Source organism: Atractosteus spatula, chromosome 7 (assembly GCF_055471065.1).
Source record: "Atractosteus spatula isolate fAtrSpa1 chromosome 7, fAtrSpa1.hap1, whole genome shotgun sequence".
NCBI classification, from domain to species: Eukaryota; Metazoa; Chordata; class Actinopteri; order Semionotiformes; family Lepisosteidae; genus Atractosteus; species Atractosteus spatula.
In genome coordinates, this window is record NC_142712.1 from 59,807,245 (window position 1) to 59,834,178 (window position 26,934).

General features: G+C 40.1%; 1 protein-coding gene across 2 annotated transcripts; it reads right to left on the reverse strand.

Moving 5' to 3' along the window:
• Nucleotides 1-26,890, reverse strand: pstpip1a (proline-serine-threonine phosphatase interacting protein 1a). 2 transcript variants are annotated; one of them, XR_016091321.1, is made up of 15 exons: nt 26,664-26,808; nt 22,979-23,079; nt 20,093-20,167; nt 16,516-16,550; nt 16,252-16,358; nt 14,946-15,008; nt 10,941-11,045; nt 10,383-10,428; nt 8,744-8,823; nt 5,646-5,744; nt 4,227-4,323; nt 3,492-3,579; nt 1,825-1,904; nt 1,214-1,321; nt 1-705 (listed from the first exon to the last, which is right to left on the reverse strand). XR_016091321.1 is itself a non-coding variant. In XM_088921053.1 (15 exons), exons 1-15 carry the CDS (start codon nt 26,694-26,696, stop codon nt 574-576), a joined length of 1,254 nt encoding a protein of 417 aa, XP_088777179.1. In that variant the 5' UTR covers nt 26,697-26,890; the 3' UTR covers nt 1-573. The 2 variants fall into 2 exon arrangements, 1 of the variants encoding a protein (XP_088777179.1); XM_088921053.1 differs by having other exon boundaries at nt 1,214-1,326; nt 26,664-26,890.
• Between the last annotated feature and the right edge of the window lie 44 nt (nt 26,891-26,934).

Consider the following 26,934-nt stretch of genomic DNA (forward strand, 5'->3'; position numbering starts at 1 on the left):
AACACTGAAATATAACTTTATATTAACAGTACACGTAATCCAGGGACATTTTAAATGGTCTCCCTTCAGCTTTTATACAGAGATCTGGCTGCTGTGTCATGATTATCAATCATTCGCACGTAAAAAGCTAAAATTCTCTAAAACTGTCACAGGCGCTCTGTGAGCCACATTCAACACAACCCGCTGGATTCACTAACCAGGGGAATTAAGATCTCCAATTTCAGCGGCCATCACCAGTCAATTAAGTGAAAAACTCTAATGACTAAAGTCTGTGACAATACGAAGTCGGGTGAGAGGTGGTGACGGTTTCCTCCGTGCTTTCGCGTCACAGACGTCGCTCGACTAAATTACCCCGCAGATCTGCATGTCACCCTGCTCTCGAGTAACGAAAGTTGTTCTCTCTAGCAGCAAGGGGCCAGGGATTTCTGAGACAAAACAAGTAGAAAAATCGGGCATCTCAGTCACAATTCAAGTGGGCGACTGTTGAAGAAGGTCTGGATAATCCGAGTGTTGTCTCTTTAGCTGGGATTTAGTACACAATGCACAGAGCTCGTTGAAAATGTGACACCAGCCTCAGGCTTTCTGCAGGTAGGATCCAGGGACCAGGCCAGCCTGCCCATTTCTCTCCACTGTCCACCAGCCGTCTTCGCCCTGCTCGATGACCACCACCACGTCCCCAGCGGATATGGAGAGCTCGTCTTGATTCTGAGGAGAGCCGCGACAAGACGTCAGTGCTACAGGGCCTTTACCGTCTGTACGGCCATGGCTACCTACCTGACTGGACTGCAGTGTATATACTGTATATATACCTGAGCATAACGGCCCAATTAAGGAGCTTGCCTAAGTGGGTTAGTCTCATGACTTTATTAAACTTTCATTACAGCCTAACCAGTTAAAAAAATCCCATCTTTTCAGGTTGTACTTTTAAGACGGAGGTTAACAGAACCTGATGTGCACTAATCTTGGACTACTGAGTGTTAAGTCCTGGAGTAGTGCTAACTGGGGTCTGTAACACTAATGCTGACTTAACAAGTTTCCACGAGAAGGGGAAGACTTTACCTAGAAAGTTTTGGGATCTGAATGAGTATAAGATTAGTTACCAGACGGTTAAGAACTATTAAAGAAAAACGTAGACGAAGCTAAAAAAGTAGAGACGACCTTAACCTTGTGCTCCAAGCTTGTGATAAAAGAAACCCCTCTGCGCCTTCCTCACCTGTGCGACGTACTCGTACAGAACGGTGTAGCACTCGGACTGCGGAGGCTCTGGGACGGCAGCTCCGCGTTCACAACCCGGGATAGAGGCGTACACTCCGTCTGCCTTCTCCGCTAGCGTGCAAAAAACAGCGAGCTTTAGTTTCCAGACCGAATCACGAATCACCGAGTCACTCCTAACCTCAAAAGCTGCACGGAACGGTGTTTTTTTTTTAAAAAAACCCCAATATATCATCATAGACACCCCTCCTTAAATCACCCTTTTTTACGCCAACCGTGCGGAAATTCAAATAGTTCAAGTGCCCCCTAGTGGTTTATATGCAGAAATCCTGGCGAATCTTAAATGCTGTATTAAGCATCAAGATAACGAAGTAAGTTTTTAAAATATCGATGTCATTTTTTATTCCGGTGCTCTCAGGACTGAGGTTTGCCACAGGTCCAATGCTACTATACAGAAAGCTGTAACTAAATGCACACGGGACAGACTCTTGTTGCTTCCCCAGAGGAACCTGAACCGAGCTAACCTTGTCAGCCTTAACTCAACCTCACCGTGCACTGCCATATGCTCAGCACGCAGTACGTCGGGTACCGAAGAACAGTTATGGTACAAACCGGTTGACAACGCCGCAGGCTGTGAAACTTCATTGACATTCATCCTGGAGCCACAGTTCCCTTGCAATAGGTCTGAAAATCTAGACGAGACAAGAACAATGAATGAGGGTCATCTGCGATGAGCTCATCTATCATTATGAACTTTCAAAACGGTAAAGAAACCTATATTTCATTAAAATCTTAAGGTCTTTTGTGGGGTTTTTTATTTAAAGGTTGCCATGCAAAAAAATACTTTCAAATTAAATTGCGTTGGAATTGATGTTTTTAGCCAGGGGATTCAATACTTTTTTTTCCCCATGTGTTTCTATGTGAGGTCATGTACTTCCCCGTTTGTGGGTCAATATTTGTCATCTGAATAAATTTGAGAAAGATACAGTAATTAGAGTATTCCTGTATAGCATAGTATTTTCCCCTTTACACTCATGGATTCAAACTGCAAAGAGAAGCTTACTGGGAAGAGATTCAAGTGCAAGCATGGAACACAGTATGATGTTTTCTTCTGTGCTCGAATCTCACATTTCTCTTTTCTTTCTGGATAAAGGGCGTGAATCCGCTGAGCTCTTTAACGTCAAATACAAACCAAACCCGCTTTGTGCAGTTGAAAGGCTGAGTTGGGAATGATGACTACGGCTCTCCTCGGCCTCAGACATACCCCCATGCCCAGCAGAAGACAACATATATATATATTTTCTTGACCTGCTTGTGAGTTGTCGATTGATTGGTCCATAATCGATTTATGAGTACTGGCAGGTCTTCAAGACACTTTAATCTGCATTTCACATGTTCGGGTCAAAAAATGTCACCAGGACTACGTGGGCTGCCTGTATCTTCAACTCCTTTCTAAACCCTTGTTTTAAAATTGTGCTAACTTAGGTCCTCTCTTGTAAACTTTGTTTTTCCTTCTTATGGTAAAGTGACCTTTACATTTATTTTTATTTGAATCGAATTCTTCTTATTATTATTATAGGAAAGATGAGATGCTGAGAGAGTTCCGGTACCCTGGCAGGTATTACCAGTTTTAGACTCCTGTCCTGCTGTGCGCTCCTCCTGCACACAGAGGCCCTCTGCTGTGATGACAGGCTGTCCAGACTCAAGGCGGAAAGCGACTGTAATCTTGCTGGTGTAGATTTATACCGCAGTGTTAGCTGTCAGCTGGAAAGCAGCAAGTACGATGGGGCTAATAAACCATTAAAACGTGCGCGCTCGTTAATAAAACCACACTGCTGACGAAAATAAAGGCAGTGTTTTAACAAAAGTCAGAACTGCTTCTGGTTTTCTCTTTGTACTAGTCCCTCCAAACAAGCAGCACTAGGATATCTTTTCTAAACCTGTTTGTGGGACATTTTTTTACTAATTTGTAAGTGTTGCTTGTAACGCGGTACCAGGATTTGGGACCTATTTCCTTTCCACTCCTACACAGTTGACAAATTTGATAATAGCAAGCGCTGTATTTTCTTTTTCCCTTTTCCTGTTTGGTCAAGAGCTTCCTCTATGTGGGGACAGCAGGCTTCCTGTTTCACCAAAACACAGCCACAGATGGCAACAAGCTTGTTTTTCACTGGGCCACAAATGGGTTCAAACCATCCTTCCTTTTTTTAAAAACAAAAGTCGCTCCAGCTGAGAAAACTTCAGCATCATAGGACTCATCGCTGTTGTGCTCTTCTGACCTTTTCATCACTCCTCCTGCAAAGCGCGCACTGCCATTGCTGTCAGCAGAGGGCTCCCTGTCATAATAGTTCTCGAACACAACAGGAGCTGGGGAAAAAGGAAGGAAATTAATCATGTTAATGCCACTACCAGTGTGGTCTCTGGTGTTCTTCGTCTGTTGTGCATGGTGTACAATCGTTGTTTCGTGGGATTCCTTCGGGCCTGGCAGGTTATGACATCTTGGTGACATTGGCTGAATACTGTAATGTCTGCATTTGTGTTATAAAGAAAAGAACGCCATTTTGTTTAATGCAAGCAGCAGGGGTTCAGGCAAGGGCAGGTAAACAGCTATGATTATGTAAGGAGTTTTGGCTGAAAAGGTTGTAAAAAAATCAAACCAGCTTTCACAAAAACAATTTCCATTACTGGCACTACTTTATAACTAATTTTTTCAGTGTTTTTTTCACGATTCACCTGTGTAAAATAGTGACTTTTTCAACAGACAACATGTGTACAGTATCTGTGAGTGTAATCGACTAAAGGTGTTATCCTATGATTTTCTCCAAATTTGTAAATCAGGTGGTTTACTTTTAAGTAGCTGTTCGGTAAAAGCTTTCTGACAAAAATGCTGGAATTTAAACATCTTGCAATTAAATTGCTTGTAGGTATGGATGTACATGATCAACAAACTGAAAATTTCTAGTAGTTTCATCTGCGCCTCATTGCTGTTAAAGTAATAATTATGATAAGTGTACCTGCTGGACTAGAGGCGGTCTTTTTCATCTGAATGAAGAAGTCCAGGTCTGTAGCGATGTCACAGGCTTCAAGGGTCTTCCTCACCTCCTCATAAAGCTACAAGTAGAGTCTCATTAGACCTGAATAAGCCCAGCTTGTACTTGCAAGCAAGACAGGATGTATTTTAAATTCATGGCATTTTTAAAAAAAGAGAAAGAAAGCAAAGAGAGAGAATTCTCCAAAAAATGTCAGGGTAGGGTGCTATATTAAGGAATTCATAACTCTCCAATAACAGGAAACAAGAAGCTGAAGTATATTGTCATCTGCAAGACATTAGGATATCTAAATTAGTTCAATGAGTCATTCATTGTTTTTTATCATCAGTGTTGCTGCCTTGTAGCCTCTTCTTATCAGATTTCAGGCCTGATCAGTACTATGACAGGAGACATCTAATGAATATCATTACCAACCAGCATATAGCTCAGCAGGTTTGAGCCTGGTCAGTACCTGGATAGGAGACATCCTGGGAAAGCTAAGGTTGCTGCTGGAAAAGGTGTTAGTGGGACCAGTAGGGGGCATTCAAACTGTGGTCTGTGTTGGCCCTAATGCCCCAGTATAGCGATAGGGACACTATACTGTAAAAAAGGCACCATCCTCCGGATGAGACGAGAAACCAAGGTCCTTACTCTCTGTGGTCATTACAAATTCCAGGAGGAGAAGGTCAGCATATGACTGGGGCACATAACTACCCTGCAACTGAATGGTGCATTCAGCAAGGAAAAAGATTTGTTAAATATAATTAATTTGACGCAATTTTTTTGTATTGTTTTTGTAAAAGTTTTACTGAATTTGAAACTGGTCTTAATATGGGTTTGGTGTCAGTTTCTTCTGTTAATGTTATCTGGTAGCTACCAGAAGCAGAATAAGAGGCTTAGTTTATTTTTGCACCTGTTACAACATCACACCAGGCTGCATCACAAAACCACTGTATTTCTGCGCAACCTTAAATAAACTCACATGTGACATAGGCAAGGCTGAAAAGCTGGGTTTCATATTGATACAGATGCATTCTTTCTGAGCTGTGATGATTATTTGTACCTCTGTGGGTTGAAACTGACTGTGTTCCTACACACGTTATCTTTTGCATTTAATAAGCAAATTTTCAAACAGGATTTATAAACCCAATGGGCTGAAATTCAATACTATGAAATTAAACAAAAAAAGTCAAAACTCCATCAAGCAAATTTAATGTTTGGCGCTGAGCAACAGTTGGCTCTGAGAGGTTGTCTGCGCGCATCCAAAATGAAAGTTTTAAGTTAGCGTTGACCACTTTTCCTGTCCTGACTGTAGAACCTCCTCTGGTTATATCGAGAGAGCTCTGGTCTGATGTTTGCTTTGGTGATGTACACTAAATTAAATAAAGATTGAAGCAGGCTGACCTCATCGTCCTTTACGCACTGCATTGAGTAGTGGTTACAGTGGACCCACATTGCGTTCCTCAGAATGTTGATCCGGTCACTCTCCTGCTGCTGGAAGACCTGAAATGCAGACAAAATAAACAAATCAGTCCTGCTGATACCCTGCTAGAATAAAAGCTGTGACAGGGATTGCATTTTTTAAAAACAAACATGAAACAGCATTTACAGTGACTTAGAGATACAGAGATTTATACAGATCAAATATAATGGGCAGTATATAAACATCTACAGTAAACAAAATTACAAAGCTGTCGTATTTCCAGGACCCTATAATCATAAAGATGATAAATACAATACATTATACTTTATATTTATCTCTGCACCATGCACCAGCATGTAGACTTCATGAGAGCAAATAACATTAAGAATGCAACAATACAGGATTTCTGTTGCTAAAATATGTATAGATATTTGTGGTTCAATAAAATAGTCATAATCTAAGAGGATGATCAAATATAACCAAATAATATCTAAAGTAAGCTATTTGGTTGTCTGAGCAGAGCAAATACCCGTGCAAAAATTTTAAAAGCAGACAAATTCATCAGATATCACTCAAAACATAAAAACCCACAGGTGGATGACAATTGTATTTATTGTAATTAGTGTAAGTCTGTACATTATCTTCTGCTAACGCAGTGATGAAGAAGTTCTAAGCAATCATGAAGGCTTAGCAATTAAATGTACTAATCATATTCAAGTAGGGAGCTGCCTCAGCATGTGTAGGTTGCAAAGGAACAGGTAAAGGTTCATTCAATGATAAAAGGCAAAGAAAAGGAAAGAAACACTACATTTCCGCACTACATGTGGAGCCTTCTTTGGAGGAAATCCTTCACCTGAAGAAATGAATTTACTAATGATTAATTATAGCTTTGTGTATATTCATGTGCAGTAATGCCATCCTGTAGTCTGTTGTTCTGAAAGATTCACAGACCAGATCTTTTCACGTTATCTTTGTGAAATATTTTCTGTTGATTTTTATATTTCAATTGTAAACTTTTCTGTGTGGCTAAAACAGAAATATGAACCACAAATATAATACCCACAAAGGTGTCTTCTTTCAAGGGACAGGGTGTTTTAAACTTCACACTTGAGTGCACATGAACTGAACAAGAAAAGGTTTTCAGCTTGAGTGGAACACTAAAAGTCACACTTACGTATAAGGACTTCAGTAAAACTATTTTTTTATTTCTTACTGACTACATCTTTCATAAACACACAGAGCTTTTTTCTGTAGTTTTAATAAGACAATCTCCATATGTTTCTGAACCTTCAACCCAAAAAGATTGCATACTTTTACTGACTGTGTAGTCAATGTCATTAAATGGAAAATGTTTAAATGTTCCATGAACAAAGCAGATGTATTAGTCACTATTCACTGGGGATTTTGAGGATGTTTACATTTTTTTGCAAGATGTCTTACAGAGGGTTATTTATATACAGTATTTATGCTCTTCAAAAGTCTCCCAAAACATGTATACCAAAGCTAACAACAAAATTAAAGCAGTAATGTGATTTCAAGCACATAAATATAACAGGAAAACAAGGCTTTGTTTAAAATGATCATCAGAAAAAAATATTGTTGTTGACTCCAACAAAAATTATCTTAAAATGTTTGCGGGCACCACACTATCAAAAACAGGTCTCTGTGTGTTGTGACTTGAGACGCTTCCAGTGATGGCCATAAATGTCAGTCTGGCTCCTCTCGTTTGGAAAGGATTATCTGCAAAGCTACCCCAGTCGAGGAAAAAGGGTTTGAGTGGGGGGACAAGTAGGCAAATACACTGTCCTCCTGGCACATGCAGGCTGACCAGGAAGGTTCTCTTTTTGATTTGAAATTGAAATTTGAAACACTTTCTGTGACAGGAAAGTTAAAAAAGGTACTGTTTTTTTAAAGGAACTATAAAGTTAATGTTTACCCGCCTCAACAAACAAACAATTCTTTTTAGTGCTCTGTAGATATCCAGTCTGCAGTGTATTGGCCTTTTTAACTGCTCTCAAACAGCAGCATCGGACTGACTTTTTTCAGCCTGTCTTCACCTTGAACAGCCAGCCGAACAACAATTCTGTTCAGATGAAGCACGTAAGAGCTCTGTTTCTAGTCTGCGGACTTTTCAGTGCTTTAGGTGTGAAATCTTCTCCCACAAATCTTGCAACATTGTACTAGAGCACCAAATCAAATTAGGTAACACTTTCCACTTGAAAGGTAGGTGCGTGATAAGAGGTGTCGATACTTTAGCTGTGTAACCAAGTCTGAATTCATAGACATTATGCGGACCAATGTACACTGATGACAGGTATTAAACCATAACAAGTGCATTTTGGAGCCAATAGCTTGCTGTGTCTTTAATGCCTCTCAAGATACCTTCAATGAGGTTTTCCATTTTTAAATGACGGTGATAAGAGACGGCACGTCAATCCCATTCAGGACCGTGGGGGAGCCGGAGTCTATCCCACTGAGCAAAATGCGCAAGGCAGGGTACCTGCCTGGATGGGATGCCAAATTACAGTCCACCATAGGGAACTGACAGACACAAACACAGTCACATCAGGGTCAGTGTTCCTAGAAGTCAATTAACCAGTATGTGTTTGGACTGTGGAGGGAAGCCAAAGCATTTTGAGGAAACCTACACGACCCTGGGGAGAACATACAGACTCCGTGCAGACAGTACCCCACGTGCAAAATTGATCCCAGGGCCTCCAGCACAGTGAGGCAGCAACGCCAACCACTGCACCACATGCCAGCCTTAACACTACACATAAGTGTGCAAAATACTACTAGGAAGATATCTGTGAACCCTGCAAGATTTATCCAGAATTTCTTTTTCTCTCTGACATGTTATTATATGCTGTAATGTAAGGCATTCGTATATACAGTGGGAAGTTTCCTCAGCATATTCTATTCTTTCAAAGACTGCAAAAGAAACTGAAACAACAAGTTGCAATACTGTACAAATTAAAGCTATTTCACAGCTTTCTAATAAGCTGGCTTTCCTCAAAGAGAGGGGCAGGAGGAGGGTGCCTAAATGCTGTAAATTCAAGGCATTCGTGGGCAGAATTACCTCACAGGTGCTCATGTGAGAGCTCTCCCAGTCCTGACGAATCTTGTCCAGCTGCTCCACATAAGACATATACTGCTTCTCTGTCAAAGCAGACATCCCATATTAGACATCGACTCTGCACAAAGCCACAAACTGTGAAGGCAAATGAGCCAGTTGTTATTTGCGTACTGGGGGGTGGCTGCAGGGGCTCAATTAGGTGTGGTATGCACGCAAGCAAACAGCCCTGTGGTCATTTTATCAGGTTTTGACCTTTGCTGCACTGCGATAGTGAAAGCTGTCAATAACAAGAGGACAAAAAGAAAATCTTCAGCTCCATTCCAATTCTGTTTAACTGACAGCAGTCGTGTACAGTGACAGGATGCCAACTGTCAACATCTGTTGCATAATTCTAAACACATTTGCCTTTAACATCCTCTAACCAGGAAATCACTGCCTGTTAAACTGGATTTTAGTCATCAAAAATCATTATAAATCATTATCTAAATCATCATTTCACTATAATAATGTATGCATTTCCAACATAAAATACCAGATACCTAAGTGGAGACATAAAGATGTTAACTAAGGGTACTTGCTTGACTTCCAACACAGGAAGGAAATATTTTCTTGATAAACCTATTGCTATTTAGCGTCATGGAAACCAGATATATAAATACTGTATATGTGTCTGTGCTTATGTATGTAAAACTGTGAGAGGCACCATGAGACCCACATGACAGAATTATTAATAGAGATGGCTGTCAGAAAGTGAACAACGAATTTCAAGCTAAAATAGTAAAAGGCTGAGTGGAAATCCCCTCCCAGCTTTCAACACTATCATCTGATAGATTTTGTTTTAATAAAAGTGACTTCTGCTTGAGCTATGTATCTTTCTGTTATCTAACACAGCCCATACAGTCTTAACAGTTAAGTTGTTACACCAAGAATACATTGGTTCTGATCTCCAGATATACAGTATATTGTGAAAGGACAGGAAATCATGGTGATTAAGTGCTTCACTTAGTGCTCTGGAAGCATTTTCAGAGTGCTTCCAAAGTGCAAATTTGATGGAGTGCAAAGAAGACACATGTGAATTTCCTTTGATAGTGTTTCAATTCTGTGCTTTGTGCTGTTACACTGTGGGTGCCTTGATGTTGTTTCGGCTTAGACCTGCTTATCTGCCATTCTGCTACTTTGCAAACAGAAAAGGTACTGAAGAGTACGAGTTGTTTTTTTCCACCTGGAATGGACTGTCTCTCGAATCCTCCTTTACTCTTCAAGTAGTGTCTTATTGTGAACATCTGGCATGTTTTGGAAGGGCTGATTACTGGTTACTCTGTACCATACAGAGTGCTCCTCGTCAGAGTGTGTGCTTTTCAAATACATACAGTATTAGCCTAACTGGAAGACAAGGGGAAAACTCAGGAGGTAGCGGGGAACGTGCCATCCTGTCTTTCCGAAGATTCAACAAGCTTCTGAGATCCGACAAGAGCAGAGTGCACCATGGCAATGCCATTCATGGGAATAGCCCGTTTCGAACACGTCGAGCGCAGACGGGGGGAACACATGATGAGGATCACACACAACCGTGCAACCATGTGCGCAGGACCATGGAGGGGAACAGAAAGCACGCATTTCTGAGTGTCAGGATTCCACATACCGGCCTCGTTTGCCGCTTCCCTGCATTGCTTTGCCTTGTTCTGCACCTGGACAGACAGGGAAAACAGGAACCGTTATTTCCAGGAGCAGCTTCGCAGTCAGGACCAGACTGAGGCAGAGGGTTCCGGCCTGAGAGTAAAGAACAGCCATTCTCTTTTCATAGAAGCACCTATCGTCCCTATCGCCGCACAAAAAAGGAGACAAATTAGTTTTGAACTTAAGGTTTAATTCCTGAGACGTCTTGTATTTATGAGCCCCAAGAAGCTTCTCCCTATGCACACATTATAGCCCTGTAGTCTGCACTGTCCAGCTCTGATTAGATTAGATTTTAGAATACAATAAATACTTTTTCAGTTAAAGGCACAAAATTTTACAACAGGGGAGACATCCGTGCATAACCTCTTCTACATGGTTCAGAACCAAAGCCGTAAAACAAAAATAGTTTCATTTAAAACTGCACTTAACAGATTATAATAGAAGTGTAACCGTTTGCCCTCACTGTAGTGAAAACAGGCCAGCGAGCTGACTTTGCCGTATGCTCAGAGGTGGCGCAGTTTACCCTTTCTGTCTGTTTTGGGGTAGCTGTGGATGTGTTGCTCACACGTTCGACAGCTTGTTCAGCCTCGTCAGCTTCCTTACACTTCTGTTCATAAATCCTCTTGGACTGTGGAAGAAAAATACAATAATAATAGTATAATCATTCTTTACACTTATACAGTACAGAGCTTTCCTGGACACTCCACTCAAAGTGCTTTACAGGTAATGGGGACTCCCCTCCACCACCACCAGTGTGCAGCCCCACCTGGATGATGCGATGGCAGCCATAGTGTGCCATAACGCTCACCACACACAAGCTCTCAGTGGGGAGGAGAGCAGAGTAATGAAGCCAGTTCATAGATGGGGATTATTAGGAGGCCATGACTAGTAAGGGCCAATGGGAAATTTGGCCAGGACGCTGGGGTAACACCCCTATTCTTTTCAAGAAACGCCCTGGGATTTTTAGTGGCCACAGAGTCAGGACCTCAGTTTTACATCTCATCCAAAGGATGGCGCCTTTTTACAGTATAGTGTCCCAGTAATCTGCTTCTTCAACCTAAAGACACATTATATTTATCATATATGCTTAGTTGTTGAGCTTAGTTAACTTACATCAGAACTGAATTTGACAGTACCATGGCAGAGAATGTCTTTAATCTACACGCAGGTTAAAATTCCTAAAAGTGGAACATCCTTGGCTTTTAGGACCATTCTTAAGATTTTGGAGCAAGGAGCAAAGAGGAAGATGTCTGTATCCTTAGAATTGTCTCACAATGCCACTTATCTTAAAATCAGTTTAGTATACTGTCTCACGGAAAAGGGCATAAGTTGTAAGCATGTGTTGCTTGCTAAACCTAGGACATATGTCTTCAGGAGATATTTTCTGAGGCTTTCACCTGTGGACTTTATCAACATTTATGTGCTGCAGTTTTAATTACAATTAGCAATATAATCCTACAGGAAACGTTACAGGCTAGCTACAATGTTGAAATCTCTGCCACTCCAATGGGTTGTGTGCATCTACTACATTTAGCCCAAGAGGACTAAATAACTTCTTTAACAATTTAAAAAAATAGATAATAGATTGAGAACATGACTAAATTGTCTTTGATGTCTTAACGTGCTAATTTAAAAACTAAAAAAGAAAATATGTAAATCAGTCAGCTCTTGATCACAACTGTTAGCTCACAGGAAACTGCTGCAAGATCGGATGTAGAAGCATATTGCAGATCTAGCAGTGTGTGAAACTGGAGAGTGGGCAGCATGAAAATAAAATGTGCACACTTGTACAGCATAACTTCTGATCCTGAGAGTAACTTGCTCTCATTTAATTATGGAAGCGGAGCTACAAACCCCTTAATATTGTAGCCACGCAAGACGTCCGGTTTCAGTGCACACAAACCACTGCAACTTGCAAAAGCGAGTCAGGAGGGAACTGAGGTGGAACAGAGGGCGCTTTCTTTTGCATTGAGGGTGAGGGGAGATTGTAGCAAATTCTAAATATGTAGTGTCATTAATTATAAACACCATCCGCATGAACCGATGCAAACCAAGTGTGTCATGATTTGCCGATTTCTTAAACCAGAAGGTAGTTTTCCAGATAGATTTTAATAATCCATTCGCCACTGGAAGGAGCAAGAAACAAGGATAGGTCAAAAATCACCTTTTATTTTTGTTATTATTCCTTATTATTGTTACTTATTCTTCTACATGGAGAAAACCTGTCCTTGCAGAAGATGCTATACAGAACAAGATTGCTGTGCTGGATACTAGCTGGGATTTGAGGCAAATATTGATGACTTACTTATTATCTCAACTTTATTTTCATATTATTGATCAGTAAGCTAAAATAATTCTGTTAAGTTAAAATGGAAAAACAAAATCCCCCCAAAATTAAAATCCCTAAAATTTCCTAAGAAACACTTGGGATTATGTTTGTGTGTGTGACCTATAATCATTTAACAGTTAAGACTTGAGACAAAAAAGGAGGTTTAAATGATTAAATAACACAAATTTCCTTTGCACAGTGCATACAAATTCTAATTGTGCACAACCTCTGAATAACAAGCGGAGGTCAATATGGAAAAATATTGACCCAGATTAACAGCTCCGGCTTCAGTATTGGCCACTCACATTGACCATTGGCTGCCATCTTTAAGGGCATTAAGTTAGTTCTTATCTGATGATAACCCAGTGCTGGTTATTGCAACATTTATTGGTGTTAATGGTTTGGAAGCTTTGATTCATTGTAGTCTAAATATTCTAAGAAACCCTGAATCAAGGAGAGTTCAGCATAATTAGATCATCCAGAGGCAGTGTCACTTTTCTTCTTGGCCCCAGTAAAATGCCAGTTCTGTGGGTTGCTCAGAAATGTATTATTATGGTGAAGCTGTCCTTGTTTTTTCTTTTAGGTGAACAGCCTTGTGCTATCTTGCCTTCCTCCAGGTACAGTAGAGCCTTTCGCTGTATTAAGCACACATCAGGCGAGAGCCATGAAAAGCTCTGCTGATGCTCCATGTTCCTGCATTAAGAAGAAGTGCACTCTTCACTGTGTCTCAGGCACGCACGCTCTCAGCTTCTCTCCTGGGTTTCTTCCTTAAACAGGGAGGCACGTTTTCCGCTCTGACTCAGTGAAAATGCCTGGCTGTGTTTCACTTCAGCAACTGTATAATCTTTCAATTTTAGGTTTACTTTGTGTAACTGAACAGGGCTACAGACTGTGGTTCCTCTTTTACATTGCGGGTGAAATCCAAGTGAAAAAAAACACAGGCCTTGTGTGATAATATCCTATTAAAAAGGTTTATTTTTCTTGTTTTGTAACCTATATGTAACACATTACATGATTCTAAAACATATCTGATTTTAGGAAGTCCCATCAACGTCACACAGCTGAGATCCCATACTCCTCTTCCATATTTACCTTTTTCGTCTGGTAACTCTGCAGAATTTCTCTCTATTTTTTGTATTTTCAGATATTAATATATCAATAAGGGCAAATGAACAACATTGATAAGTGTGTTCATGAAGTACCTGGGTTGTTACGTCTCACTGGAGAAAGCACCAAGCTGTCAGTAAGACCTGGAGAATTAGTCATATTTTAGTGCTCAGGGCTGGGGATCGAAACCAGATTGCAGATCCTGTAGAACAGCTTCCTACTGTCTCATCCAAAACACCGAGGCATCTGGCAGAGTAACAGGTTCCTGGGGCACAAGCGCTGAAATCCTTTTTCATGCCAACTTATCATTATTTCAAAGACCTGTTAGATCTTCCCTTAAAGTATGTCCAGTGATAGTGGCCGCAATGCTTTTAATACCTCCCATTTTAAACACATGCTGCAGGAAATGTACCCTGCAGCTAGCAGCATCTTTCCTCACATGGGTAATGCACTCGCAGGTGCATGGAGCTGTTTTCACAAGTGGGTCAGGTTTGCAGTCCGTGACATGGCAGCACAGAGGAATGCACAAGCATGGACACACACAGCCATGCTCCTCAGGACACGAGAGGCCTCTTTCTACTGAGGACACATCCAGATTCAAAATAACGGTTGAGGGAACGTTCCTGCAATGCCTCATTTCTGAGTTGAACCGGGATGGTTGAAACCAAAAAACAAACAGGTAACATTTTTGTTTCAGATTCCACTGACATTTCTGTGGCGTTCCTGTGAAATGTTAAAGACATTAAAGAGCGAGACTAAGGGCAACAAGCCCTGCCTGAGACTGATTGGACGTGAAAAGCATTTTCTGTTTTTGTGTACTGAAGTTTGAGCAAGCAGAGTTATTTCACTAATCATTAAGACATATCAACGGAGCTCTCCCATGTACTGCAAAGTGAATTGAGTTCTGACAGGACCCATAGCCAATCCTTAGCTTTAAATAGTCAGGAAGATTAATTCAGTGGGAACTATGACCATGAGCAACTGATATGGTAAGAATAGCTATTACTCATTGCATTACTCAATATATGGAATACAGTATATTTTTAACATAAAAGTCCCTTTCTTACCCAGTTTTAGTTGAAAACAGCTTACCTCAATGGTTTTCTTGTACATGGACACCTTACTCTTCTGGATTTTTTCCATAATACCTTCAAACTGCCACAGAAGAGAAAGAAATAAAATCGACAGAAAATGATACAATGGAAAACAGGTTTCCATTCCTGACTTCAGATTCTGAAGTAAACATTTTTAAATCAAATACATTCACTTGCTATTACTGTTATGTACCATTTCATCTTCCTCTGATTTCTGAACTTTGCTCCAGAGGAATTTGCACTAATGCCATTCATTTCCAGATTTAAAAGTGTTTTTCTGTTATATTTTCCTCTCTCCAGTGAAATATTGTATCCCTCCAGTGAAGTATACATGTCCTTGTTAAAATCTCTATTTTAACTTGTCGTATTTATGAAGGAATTGGCACAAAATATATAGCACCTTTCTCAACTGACAAATGTTTCAGTTGACAAGACAGAGCATATTGAGATGATGAATTAGCTATATTTGCAATCCAACAATTATGACTATACAACTCTTCATGACTCTACACCCACCAGCCAGGCAAGCTGTGAATGCCACCACAAAAGAGATCACTCCCACTGCTCTTCAGCACTGACAAATTTACTGTATATTGCCACCCAAGTGTGCTCATCAACACATTGCTGAAAACAGGCCTGAGTTTGACAGTTTATTCTAAAACCTTCTTGATGTTATGCTGCTTTTCCAGTGCATCTGTTATAATGTAATATGTCATGCCAATAATATTAATTTGGGTAACTGTTACACATTCATGAGTTTTCATATAGTTCACTGCAAATACAGAGAGAAGGACTGGGGTTAATTTTTGGCTAATATAATAATGTAATATATTTTAGTTATAATAATAACTCATTTTTAGAAAATCATATTTTGTACAGTATTTTTTTAAGCGATCTGTTTGAGCAGTACTCACAGTGTGTAACAGTCAAAATTCAATCAATTTTGGCTTTATTTGTTAATATGCCTGTGCATTCAATGCCAAATGCTAGAGTTGGAAACATATTAACAACTGAGGTTTAAGCTTAGTGATTGTACGGCTGGGAAATACAGGAAGGATGAAAAATTACATTAACAATAACATCATTAATAATTCATGTTAACTTAGTTTGGGGATTAGATGTGGACTTAATTGATATTAGGAAAAAAGTAACAAAATTTACAGGAACAACAAAAAAAAAACAACTGTAGTCCAAAAATATTGCGTCTCAGTGGGCATCATAAGGCGACAGTAAGGGCTCAAAATGTTCCTAAGACCTGTCTTCCTTACGGTGCCCAGATGTACTGAAGACACAGGATCGCTCACCTTCTTTCTTTGTTCTTTCTGCCTCTCTCTGAACTGCTCCATTCTTTTCACTTCTTCCTTCAACATTCCAGCCAGCTGGATGTGCAGATTCCCAATATTCTCGATTTCTGGAAGAATATTTCACAATGATCTCGTGCTGCACGCACTAATGGAGGGCAACAACATTAAAGTAGAGTCTCAGAGCTCTTTGATAGACCACAAAAGTGAGAAAAAATTGAACACAGCAAAGAATAAACAATAATCAAAAGTTGATTTCCGGCTTACCTCTTTTAAGTTTGTCAAAGGATGCTTTCAAAGTGCTGGCAAAACAAGAACAAGGCAATAAAGTGAAGGAGTATAAGTTTAAAATCTTTTCTTCTGTCACAAAAACTAACAAGTTTAATGTCATATTCTAATCTGACAGTCAATATAAGAAGTAAGAGATGATACAGTAGACAACCATTTAAAAAAAGGCTTGGAAAATTGTTTCAGATGGGTGTTTTGCAATATGTTCATAGCTCAAGCATTAAAATGTATACAAAAGACTGCTCTTAGCTGTATGTGATTCTTCAAAAAGAATAAATAAGAGAAAAGATTCATGTCTATTGCTGGACACAGAATGGAGGAAAAATGTGAAGCTGAGGTTTGAAAAACATCATATCATGGTATGAGGAGTAAACATGATGTTGTGGGAGTCTCAGCTACATTAAATTAATTTTAACCCTAAACACCAAGCATGGGCAGTCTACACTGCCCACATTTCAATGTGTAGTTTATTTAAAGATTGTACATTTGGCGTTGGCTAGCCAAGAGAAACCTGTACCTCTCTTCCTTCCTGCTTAACAGACAATTTTCCACTGGGGCTGTGAGTTATCTGAGTCATTGTTGCAGTCTACATGAGTCCAATAGGACGAGCACCACTGTCTTTCTTACTCCTGACTCAAGACAGTTTGCTCCCTATTTATATCTGCTAGGATAGCTGACAGCCTCCGTATGGAACAAATGATTTAAAACCTAATACAAGTGCACTTTGCAAATGCATGATGCTGTATTTGTCGTACATTTGCACATTTAAATATATGTACTTGCTCTATCTCTGTCGCTGGTTCAAACAAGCGAGCTGAATATGAATTTATGTGATGCACTTTCCCAAAAAGTGATCAGATATGGAATAGGATCACCTGATTTGATCCTTTTTGCTTTTGACAACAGGTGGATCTGTGATACAAAGTTCAGTGGTGAAAGCAGAACAGACCTTCTAACTTAGATGCATAATTTATGACCGGAGAGTTAAGGTCTTATCCCCAATGTAGTGGAATTAAAAAAAAGGTGAAGTGAAGGTTGCTTCTAGTAGACTGATAACAAATGAGCTCAGATCTATACTGTATGACATTGGAATGTAGGGAAATAAGTAGTTTTTCAGATAATATTCTCATAGAAATTTTGCTGGCGCTACGTTGATGCTAAACCTGGCAACTCACATTGCTCAGAAGGCAAAGCAGGTCTACATCTTTAGCTGGTAACATGCAGAGACAGTAGGAAAGAAATGTGATCCAAGCATGCAAATGCCACATAAACGGACAAGTATGTATCTATAACAGACTAATAACCTGTGGCCCTGTACTGGATAGAGGGGCTTGGAAAATGGATGGATGGATGGTATAATAACACCATGCGGTACATAACATAACATAACCTGCAGTACAAAATTGGGTTTGTCTTAAAAATAAATCCCTCAGTGATTTCATAGTCATGATAGACTGTATCTATTTGTATGCATGTTGCTCAATTTATATCATTTCTATATATCATTTGTTTTTTTCATTCAAGCTGCTTTTAGTTTTGAAAAGAGTGAAAAATGCAACTTCCTGGATGGCATTGCTTTGTTTTACTTCCCCATGTACACCCTTGCTCTTCAGCTCACACCGCCCACCGTGCTAGCACTCCTTGTGTACGTCAGCACGTTTCCATTTCGTGTACCCTCCAGAGCTCAGAACAAGCACGAGAGAAAAAAAAAGCAGTCAAGGCTTCAAGAGGAAGAACAGATAACGAGCACCCAGGAGCCCATCACCGACACTCCCCGGTGTTTCTTTCTGTCCGCGCTGTCTAGTGGCAGCTGCATGACACAGCAGAGTTCTTATCAACCCTTCTACTGCTCTAGTCAGTTGACACTTTGTCCTTGGAGCCCTCCTGCCATTCCTCCTTCCTCAGATTCTTCTTGATTCACAGCCCCTCCCTGCACACGATTAAAGCAGAGCGTGTCCAGCTTCCCAAGGCCCGGTGCTGCTCAGGGGAAACTTGTGTGATGAGGCGGGAAGCCCCTCCTTCACACTCCACAAAACACCAGGAATCTTTCACCATATAAACAGGAAAAGTCTTACATGTTTATACTCTTTTGTCCTCCACAACCTGGACAAAAGGAAGACAAGACCAATACTTGCTCAGGAGATAAAGGCAGATGCACAGTAACTGTGTTGTGAAGAACTCTCTCCGGAGTATTCCACTCTCTGGCTGCTAGTGGGGTTTGCTTGGTGTTGCTCTTGTTCTCTGCACGCACACACACACACACACACACACACACACACACACACACACACACACACACCTTCCTCTGCTGCCTGGTGTTCCCACTGTCTCTGGTCTGGATCATCTTACTGCCTGAATCAATCTCTTCCCGCTTGTGCTGGCATTACTATGTCATTGACTAGAACTAAGTGTTACATACAGTACCTATTGGACAACGACAAATACAGTTCACATTTTGAACTTAGAGGTGGAGTGGTGGCACTGTGGCTAAGGATCTGTGCCTATGGCTAGAAGGTTGCTGGTTCAAATCCTGTGGCTGGTAGATGAAGAGATAAGAAGCACCTGGGATGTGAGATAATAATAATTTCTTGTTTTTGTATTTTTGCAAACTATGCAGTCTAGTGTCTTGAAGTTGGCTTCGCATTCAAATATATAAAGATGCTGCCTGTCCTTGGTCAGTAAGATAAAGGACATGTATTTGGTAAGCTGGCTGTATGCCCAGAACATGAAAAGAACTAACTGTTGTCAAGTCTGCAACTTAGATATAATTAATTGGCATGTATTGCTGTCTTATCATTTGTTTAGAATGTGTCATAGTTACTCTTTTTGTTTTAAGGTATAAAGGACCATCTTCAGCTACTTATTTTTTAAGTCTGGTGGTTGCAAGCCGGACTTCCATATGCATATGAAATAAAGAGAAGTCTGCTTCACAGACACCTGAACTTTGTCATTTGTATGACACAACATAGAGGAATCCTACTCTATTGGGCCCCTGAGCAAGTTCTTTTAATCCCAACTGTTCCAGGGACACTGTATAAATGGCTGACCCCAAGCTTCTGTCCCTGTCTGTGTGTCTGTGTGTCTCATGGAGAGCAAGCTGGGGTATGCGAAAAGACAAATTCCTAATACAAGAAACTGTATATGGCCAATAAAGCGATCTTATCTCTGCTAAGAAAATGTATTAATGAACAACAACAGAAGTAATAAAGGAAAGTGTTGTGCTACAGTGTTTTTGTACAGGTCAATACAAACCTAGAGGCATTTAAATTTCCTTTTGAAGGGTGGGAATTCACCATTATTTACAAAAATAGCCCACACTCTGAGAGCAACAGGCCCCACCCTGTTGAGTAAATGAATAAAATCACTCATTCTTCTTCACAGCAGAGATGAGGCTGTGGTGCCATCATAGGCTTCTACCCAAGTTGTAACAAAAATAATAATAATAATAATAATAATAAGCAATGAGTTTGATATTCTGGGTTTTCCTCAACAGAAAGTTGAATTCTTCTTAAACACTTTCACTTTTTGAACCACAGCAAAAAAGACAATAGCTTACTTTATTTCAGTTTGTCCCCCAGCCTTGCGGGCTATCGTGACCATCTCCTTCCCATACTTCTCCTCTGCCTGAGCCCTGTATGAGGAAAGGGAGAGAGGGTCCAATCAAGTCCCATTCACAGAACCAAAACCATCTGCACATGAGCCCAACACAGGCCTATTGTATTTATTATGGGATTAACAGGAAGTATATATCATTTACCACAGACAAAGCTCTCTGCTTCTCTGCCTGTTCAGTCGAAAAATATTTGTTTTCTAAAATGTTATCAGTTGTACAAAAAAAAAACTAAAGGGACAGAATATGATCTTGGTGTTTTGCATGTATTCGTCTTGTCCTGAAAACTGTGGATACTGGACACTGTTACATTCAGGATTTGAAACAGTGTCAGCTGATCCATAGGGAACGCAGACCCAGAAAAAGCATTTTGGTATTTACTCTCTGGGCTCAGAAGACTGGACCTTCACGTAGCATTGATGCACACTCAATCTGTGGTACGAGAGGGGGTCAATGGATTTGAGTGTGGCCAAGCTCTGGGCTCTCTAATCTGGTTTGTCCTATTAGATGTTGTGCACTTTTTTTCCCCAGGGTAGAACCTTGCTGAGGGCTGTGGTTGCCTGAAATTAATTGGTATCCATTTTTATTCTTGGACTTACTTGTGAAAACAGATGAAGGCTGAAATTGTATATAAATTGTACCAAAATACTGGTACAGCTATAGGTGACTAGGAAGTGTGTGACACCTGGCTGTTTGCTGAGATGTGGGGTGTAAAAAAAAATAATTGTAAAGTTGTAAAGTTTCCCTTACTGTACCTAGTTAATTAAGTTGTGGGTTAATGATTATCAAAGAGCAGTCGAGAAAAACTCCATATAAGATCACTTTCAGACCACAGAAGAGAAAGAAAAAATAGGGGAAAAAGGAGGGAAGCAGAGGATGATGAGAGAGGAGAGAAGGAAGGTCAGATCACAAGAGAGGTGTGAGGACAAGTTGGAACTTGAAGCTTCTGCCAGGCGAGAGCTTCTAATTCATCATGCCCACATGTGCAGCATACTGTCAAAACATCTTTTTTTCACTTCAGAAATATCACTAGACTACACTCTATGCTATCACTAACTGTGGCTGAAAAGCTGATCAACACATTTGTATTCTCTCGAATTGACTACTGTAATGCTCTACTCACTGGGGTTTCTAAATCTACTCTGAACAAACTGCAGTATGTCCAAAATTCAGCAGCCAGAATCCTGACCAGGTCTAGTGCAAGTGTTCACATTACTCCTATCCTGGAGTCCTTGCACTGGCTTCCGGTCAAATTCCGTGTAGACTTTAAAATCCTCATGCTCACCTATAAGGCTCTGCATGGCTTGGCACCTCAGTACCTGTCTGAACTATTATCGCCCTACTCCCCACCTCGCAACCTTCGGTCTTCTAATTCTGCCCTCCTTACCGTCCCCCAGGCCCGTCTACATTGTATGGGTGACAGGGCCTTCTCCTGTTATGGCCCCAAGCTCTAGAACTCCCTCTCCAAGGATATCAGAGGGTCACCTTCTCTAAACTCCTTCAAATCCAGACTCAAAACCCTCTTCTTTAGAAAAGCCTTTACTTAACTGGTTCCCTTCTTCACCCCTCTGCTCTTCTTAGTACCACCATCCACGGTCTCCTCTATATATTGTAATTGTGTTTTATCTTGTGTATTCGTCTTATTTATTGTTGTTGTCATTCTGTAAAGCGCTTTGAGAAGCCACCTTTAAAGGTGCTATATAAAATAAAGTTTATTATTATTATCATCACCCAGACAAAATCTGACTGGAGCTAAGTATTGAACCTTGCTAGAGAGAGTATGCTATTCTGTGTTTTTAGGGAGCTTGTGTTTCCTGGGTAAAACACCTCGGTTAGAAATGTCTTTCCTGCTTGGGGTACATTTTTGGAATAGGGAGATAGGCTCCCATTTATTTTGTGGTATCTGGATTTGCAGAGAGAGAGATTTAACTGCAGGTTGTATTGCATTTATTTAAAAGGCAGCTTCTTATCCAGTCTCTGTAGGCATTATTTAAGAGTTTAATACATAGTAGCAGTCTGGGGTTTTTTCTGGGTGATCAGAATGTTAGGCTTCTGGAACACCTTGTTTATACATTCTGTAAACATATAACTTGTGTGTTGTATGTTTTGTTGTTTGTAGCGTAGTGTTTTTCTTATCATTGTTAATAAACATTTGTTTAACCAAGTGCACCTGAATTATTACTCTTTTCACCACAGCTGTGCCAGAGAATAAAAGATTCACGTGCCTCCAGTTATACCAACTACTTTGGGTATATTCTGGAGAAACCACTTATAAGTTGGGGGGTTATCAATATTTATTTTACTTAATGAGTAAACCGCGGGGTCAATCGCTGATTTCCACCATTTTCATAACAATATTCATTTAAAAAGTTGTTTCATACAATGAGAGGCATTGCATGTGCAGTAGCCAGCACACTGTTAAACAGACAAAAATAATTATCCACCTGACTAGCTCACTGTGACAGTTACTCATACTTGACGTTCTTGCATTCCAGTGACCTGCTACTTAAGGAAACGTTTAGTTTAGACTCTGGTGCAAGCACCGGTTCTCACTTGGTGTCTTCCACGGTATGCAACTGAACCTCCCTGTTCTCCACACTTCGGGGAAGACTAATGTAACCAGAGTAGTTGAGATGTCAAGGTGTACATAAGAAAGATTAGAAATGGGGGAAGGCCATGATTCTGCCTCAAGATTGGTTGCTAGGAGCTATGTGATCCCAGAGTCTCATCCAGCTGTGCAGGGACGTTCACCGACACACTCAATGCTCAACGCCACTTGCTTTTCCATCCACTAAAAGGGCAAATATCAAGAAGTCCACAGGCAGTGCTTACCTCATCTTCAGAAGATCTTCCATGTCCTTGCACATTCGCCGGCCATCATACAGCCTTTGTAGCAGAGCCTCATAACCGGAGTTATTGGTGAAATCTTGACCCTGCAGCAGAAGCACATCGTGACAGTCCTGTCTTACCCCAAAACAGGAAGGAACTCTAAAATTGCTGTCATATACAGAGCCAGAACATTGCTAGTGGCAGTCAGGCAAATAAAATGCAAAGCAAAAACAACAAGTGCTGGCATTACTGGTCAAAACGTCCACCCTAAGAAGTGGAAGAAAATCACAATAAAGAATCACAAGCACTGAAAACACACTGAGAGAACCAGAAAAGAACTGAGAAAAGGTTAGTTCAGGTGCCATCTTAATTACTTCCTAATTCGCTGACTTGTCCTATACCAATCTCTGACAGGATTATTTTATTTTCGTGTCTCCAGTATTCTGCACAACATACAATATCTGGATGACAAGAATTTAGGAACATACCTTCTCCCGATGTTGTGCAATCTGCTCAGTGATATTACTGGACATGGAGAAGGAACTCTCTTTAAAAAAAAAATTGAATTTCACTTAAAGATTAACTTCCTCATGTGCATGTGTGCAAGACCAGGCTGATCAGACATGGTAAAAATAACTAATTAACAATCATAGTTACGTTTTCAGGCCATTTGCCTCCTTGAGAATACAGCTTTCTTTTTTATACCTTTCACTTACACTTAAATTGTTAAACAGCAATGAAATACTTTTTGTGTGCCTGCCTGCAGCAATTTTGGCAAAAAAAAACCTCCTGCAAACCATGCCTTGTTCTGGCGTGTTGCGATGGAGACAGAAATGTTTGCTCTACTTATCAGTTCTATTTATGCATCTGAGGACTGTTTCACACTCGTACTTTCAGAAATAAGCTGATAATAAGCTGTAATACAGTGCAATTGATGGTCCTTTTTGTATACCATTAGTATAACCCTGATGTGTCTTGCTGTTCTTCTACATATAGTTATAATATAACATCATTTCCATGTATATTAATTGTGACTTTGCAGATAAGCATTATCCAAATGTAAATGTAAATACTTAGTGTTACGCCCCAACGAGCTCCAGCACTGCCGCATCAGCTCTACCAATTGCCAATGCGCATTCCGCACATGCTGGAGACTCATTGGGGCCATCCTCAACGAGATCAGGCCGGGCCTGTCAGGCCAATTAGGGAACCTCGCACAGTATTTAAGCCCTGAGGAATCATTCCTCGGGGTTCAAACATTGAATCACTAACCCTGCCTTGAGTTTGTCTCAGTTTCAGGTTCTTAGAATTATTTCTCAGCAGTCTTCATCTGTGCAGCTACTGCCTAAGCTGTTTTCTCAGCTCTGTTGGTCCTCTTCAGTGCTGTCATTGAATAAATTATCTTGATTGCCGCATATCTTGGCTCATTGACTCGGCCCGGCATAACACTTAGATGGACAGAATGTTACACTGACTGTTCCTCTGTAAAATGCTGTTTTGAGGTTTGAAACGCTTGAACCTAATGCTCTTCTACTACAACAGAATCCCCCCTTGTCACATTTCCTCTTCTGTTAAGACCTGCTATTGGCTTTGAAAAAGGATAGATGCAAATGACAAAGCTTCAAGGTTATTTTCTTTCTTTTATTATCCTAGTGCCAGCCACAGGACAGCAGAGGGGTGGGGGTTGAAAATGGTGTGAGGGCTTTGCTCCAGAACCCAAGAAGTATCTGCTGTCCTGGCACATTCGGGTTAAGAGAGGAGGCCAGTCCACTCCCAGCAGGGTGGGGGCTGTTGTGGGCTATAAAGGAGCAATGTCCCACCCAGACCCTGAAATCACAAGGCCATCTATCAGAAGAAAAGACTATTTCATATTGGTGGTTATTAGGAGTGTTTGCTTTAGTTTTTCCCTAAAAATTTCTCCTTTTATGGACATAATTTAGCGTATTAAAAAAAGCAGAAGCTAGAAGTGAATCTGTCCCTCTCCAGTAACTAATAACTAACCAGAATTTCTGTTTCATTATTAAACAAGCTTTCAGTATACAGTAGTATATGAAAACTCAAAGCTCTTCTCCTCACTAGTTCTACACTCTCCCTGTCCAGTCTTTAATATTATCAAAAAAGCTTTGTAATGCCAATAAAAGTAAAAAAAAAAGTTTTTTTTTAACTTTTCACACTGAGAATTCTTTGTGCATCAGCCTCACACTTCCATTTCACAAAGAAACACGGGGGGCAGCTGTACTGCACGAAAGCACTGATGCAAATGAACCCAGAAGTGTGACTGTTGCTTTTTAGATGTACGCTCTGACAATGCGTTTCAAAGGAAAGTTCAAAGAGACAGAAAAAAAAATCCAGCATGCTTAATGCCAAATCGCCATATACAGGAAATGTGAGTCTAAGTAACTGCACACAGACCGCTTCAAATAATGACCAAGTACATAGAAAGGGTCCCTGATAATGCTGGTATTAAAACCATTTCCTTAAAGCACTCCTTTGCTCCTCTAGCTTGCTGTTCAAGGCCTTATACACATTATAAAAGCAGCTATTCCCTGCTACAATTAATCTGTTTAGCCCAAAAGAAACATTTGCATCAGACTCATCGCTAGACTAGCTAATGAGGGTTGGTTTTGATAATTACACCCAAAATCAAAATCAAAATCACACCCACACTAAAAGACAATTGTATACTCAGGAATGGATTTTCTTGTAGTCACTATTCTATTTTTGGGAGGGGAATCAAGCAATTTTAAGAGAGGCACCAAAATTATTTTAAAATTGCCTTCAAACGAGAACGACAGAGCTTTGTGTGCATGATCTTTTGAATGCAATCCTTCACATTTCTTTTCCATCCATGGAGTTAATATAAGCTTGTGCCCTTCATATTAATACTTTTATTTTACATCTCCAATTAATATGCATCCCACACTACTAACATTGGAACTCTTGAAAATCTAACCCCATATACAGAGTTTGCATTAAATTTACATCCAGAGAAGTAGGGAAAGTTAAGACCACATTCAGGTTCAATTCCGCCTCTTCCATAGAAAGGTTTTAGGAGGAAGTACTGACTTTCCAGATATTAGTATTGTAACATAGCAGCAGGCTAAAGGACATTTCACACAGAACATTTCAAATACCGTTGAGTTCAGAGAATAGGAATTGTATAATTAAAAGTCAGTAAGCTCCTTTGAAAGTGTATTATCCAGTGAATAGGACAGGAGTGTACACTAGTATATTTTGGGGAGTTGAGGTTATACTGTTATATTTGCTGTATTTTAGCATTGTAGAAACTTTAAACGAAAATGTGATTTTATGTATTATCTTAATTGTTTTGGAATTTTTTGTAAACACGTTTTTACATCAAATTGTATATATTTGTTAACAATGCAGGCAGGATTCGTTGTTCTTAAAAGCAACGGTCACTCCCTAGTCTGGATGCTTAACCACTTACCATTAACTTTAAAGAAATCTATGAAACATTTGAGCAGACAGAACACAGAAAGCATGAGATTTCAAAACATAATCTATTAAAATAGAACAGAATTTAATATCATCAAACATCAATGATTTTTGATTGGACTTGTGTCCAATGATTGTTTTTGAAGCGTATTTTCTTTGTTCAGCACAAAGTTATCACATAACCCCAATCACGGGCAGAGTCCAACACTTGAACAAAAGTGAAATTGCTTACCCAAAAAGCATCTTTGAATTGCAGCTGTGTCATCCTGTCAGGAGGAAATCCTTCTTCTATCAGCACAGTAATTTCAAAACGTGAAGTTTGAAGTCCAAAAAGAAAAATCCAAAACCCTCTTATTACTCCCTGTGCTTGAGGCAGAAAGGTAAACTCACTCCTTAGTAGGTAGATGGTCACAAAAAAAAGCAAAACCCCTCTTACAGAACACTGCTTGTGGTACACTGGTTAAACTGAAATGAGGAAGAAACTGTCAAATGATGTCATTGAC

What these genes read in the sequence shown, in the direction of transcription:
- pstpip1a (XM_088921053.1), bottom strand. Translation starts at nt 26,696, where the DNA reads ATGACACAGCTGCAATTCAAAGATGCTTTTTGG. An exon ending in GGGGGACAAACTGAAATAAA is followed by an intron (nt 16,551 to 20,092) that starts GTAAGCTATTGT and finishes TTGTTTTGCCAG; the next exon opens with CACTTTGAAAGCATCCTTTG. An exon ending in GACCGCCTCTAGTCCAGCAG is followed by an intron (nt 3,580 to 4,226) that starts GTACACTTATCA and finishes CTTTTTCCCCAG; the next exon opens with CTCCTGTTGTGTTCGAGAAC.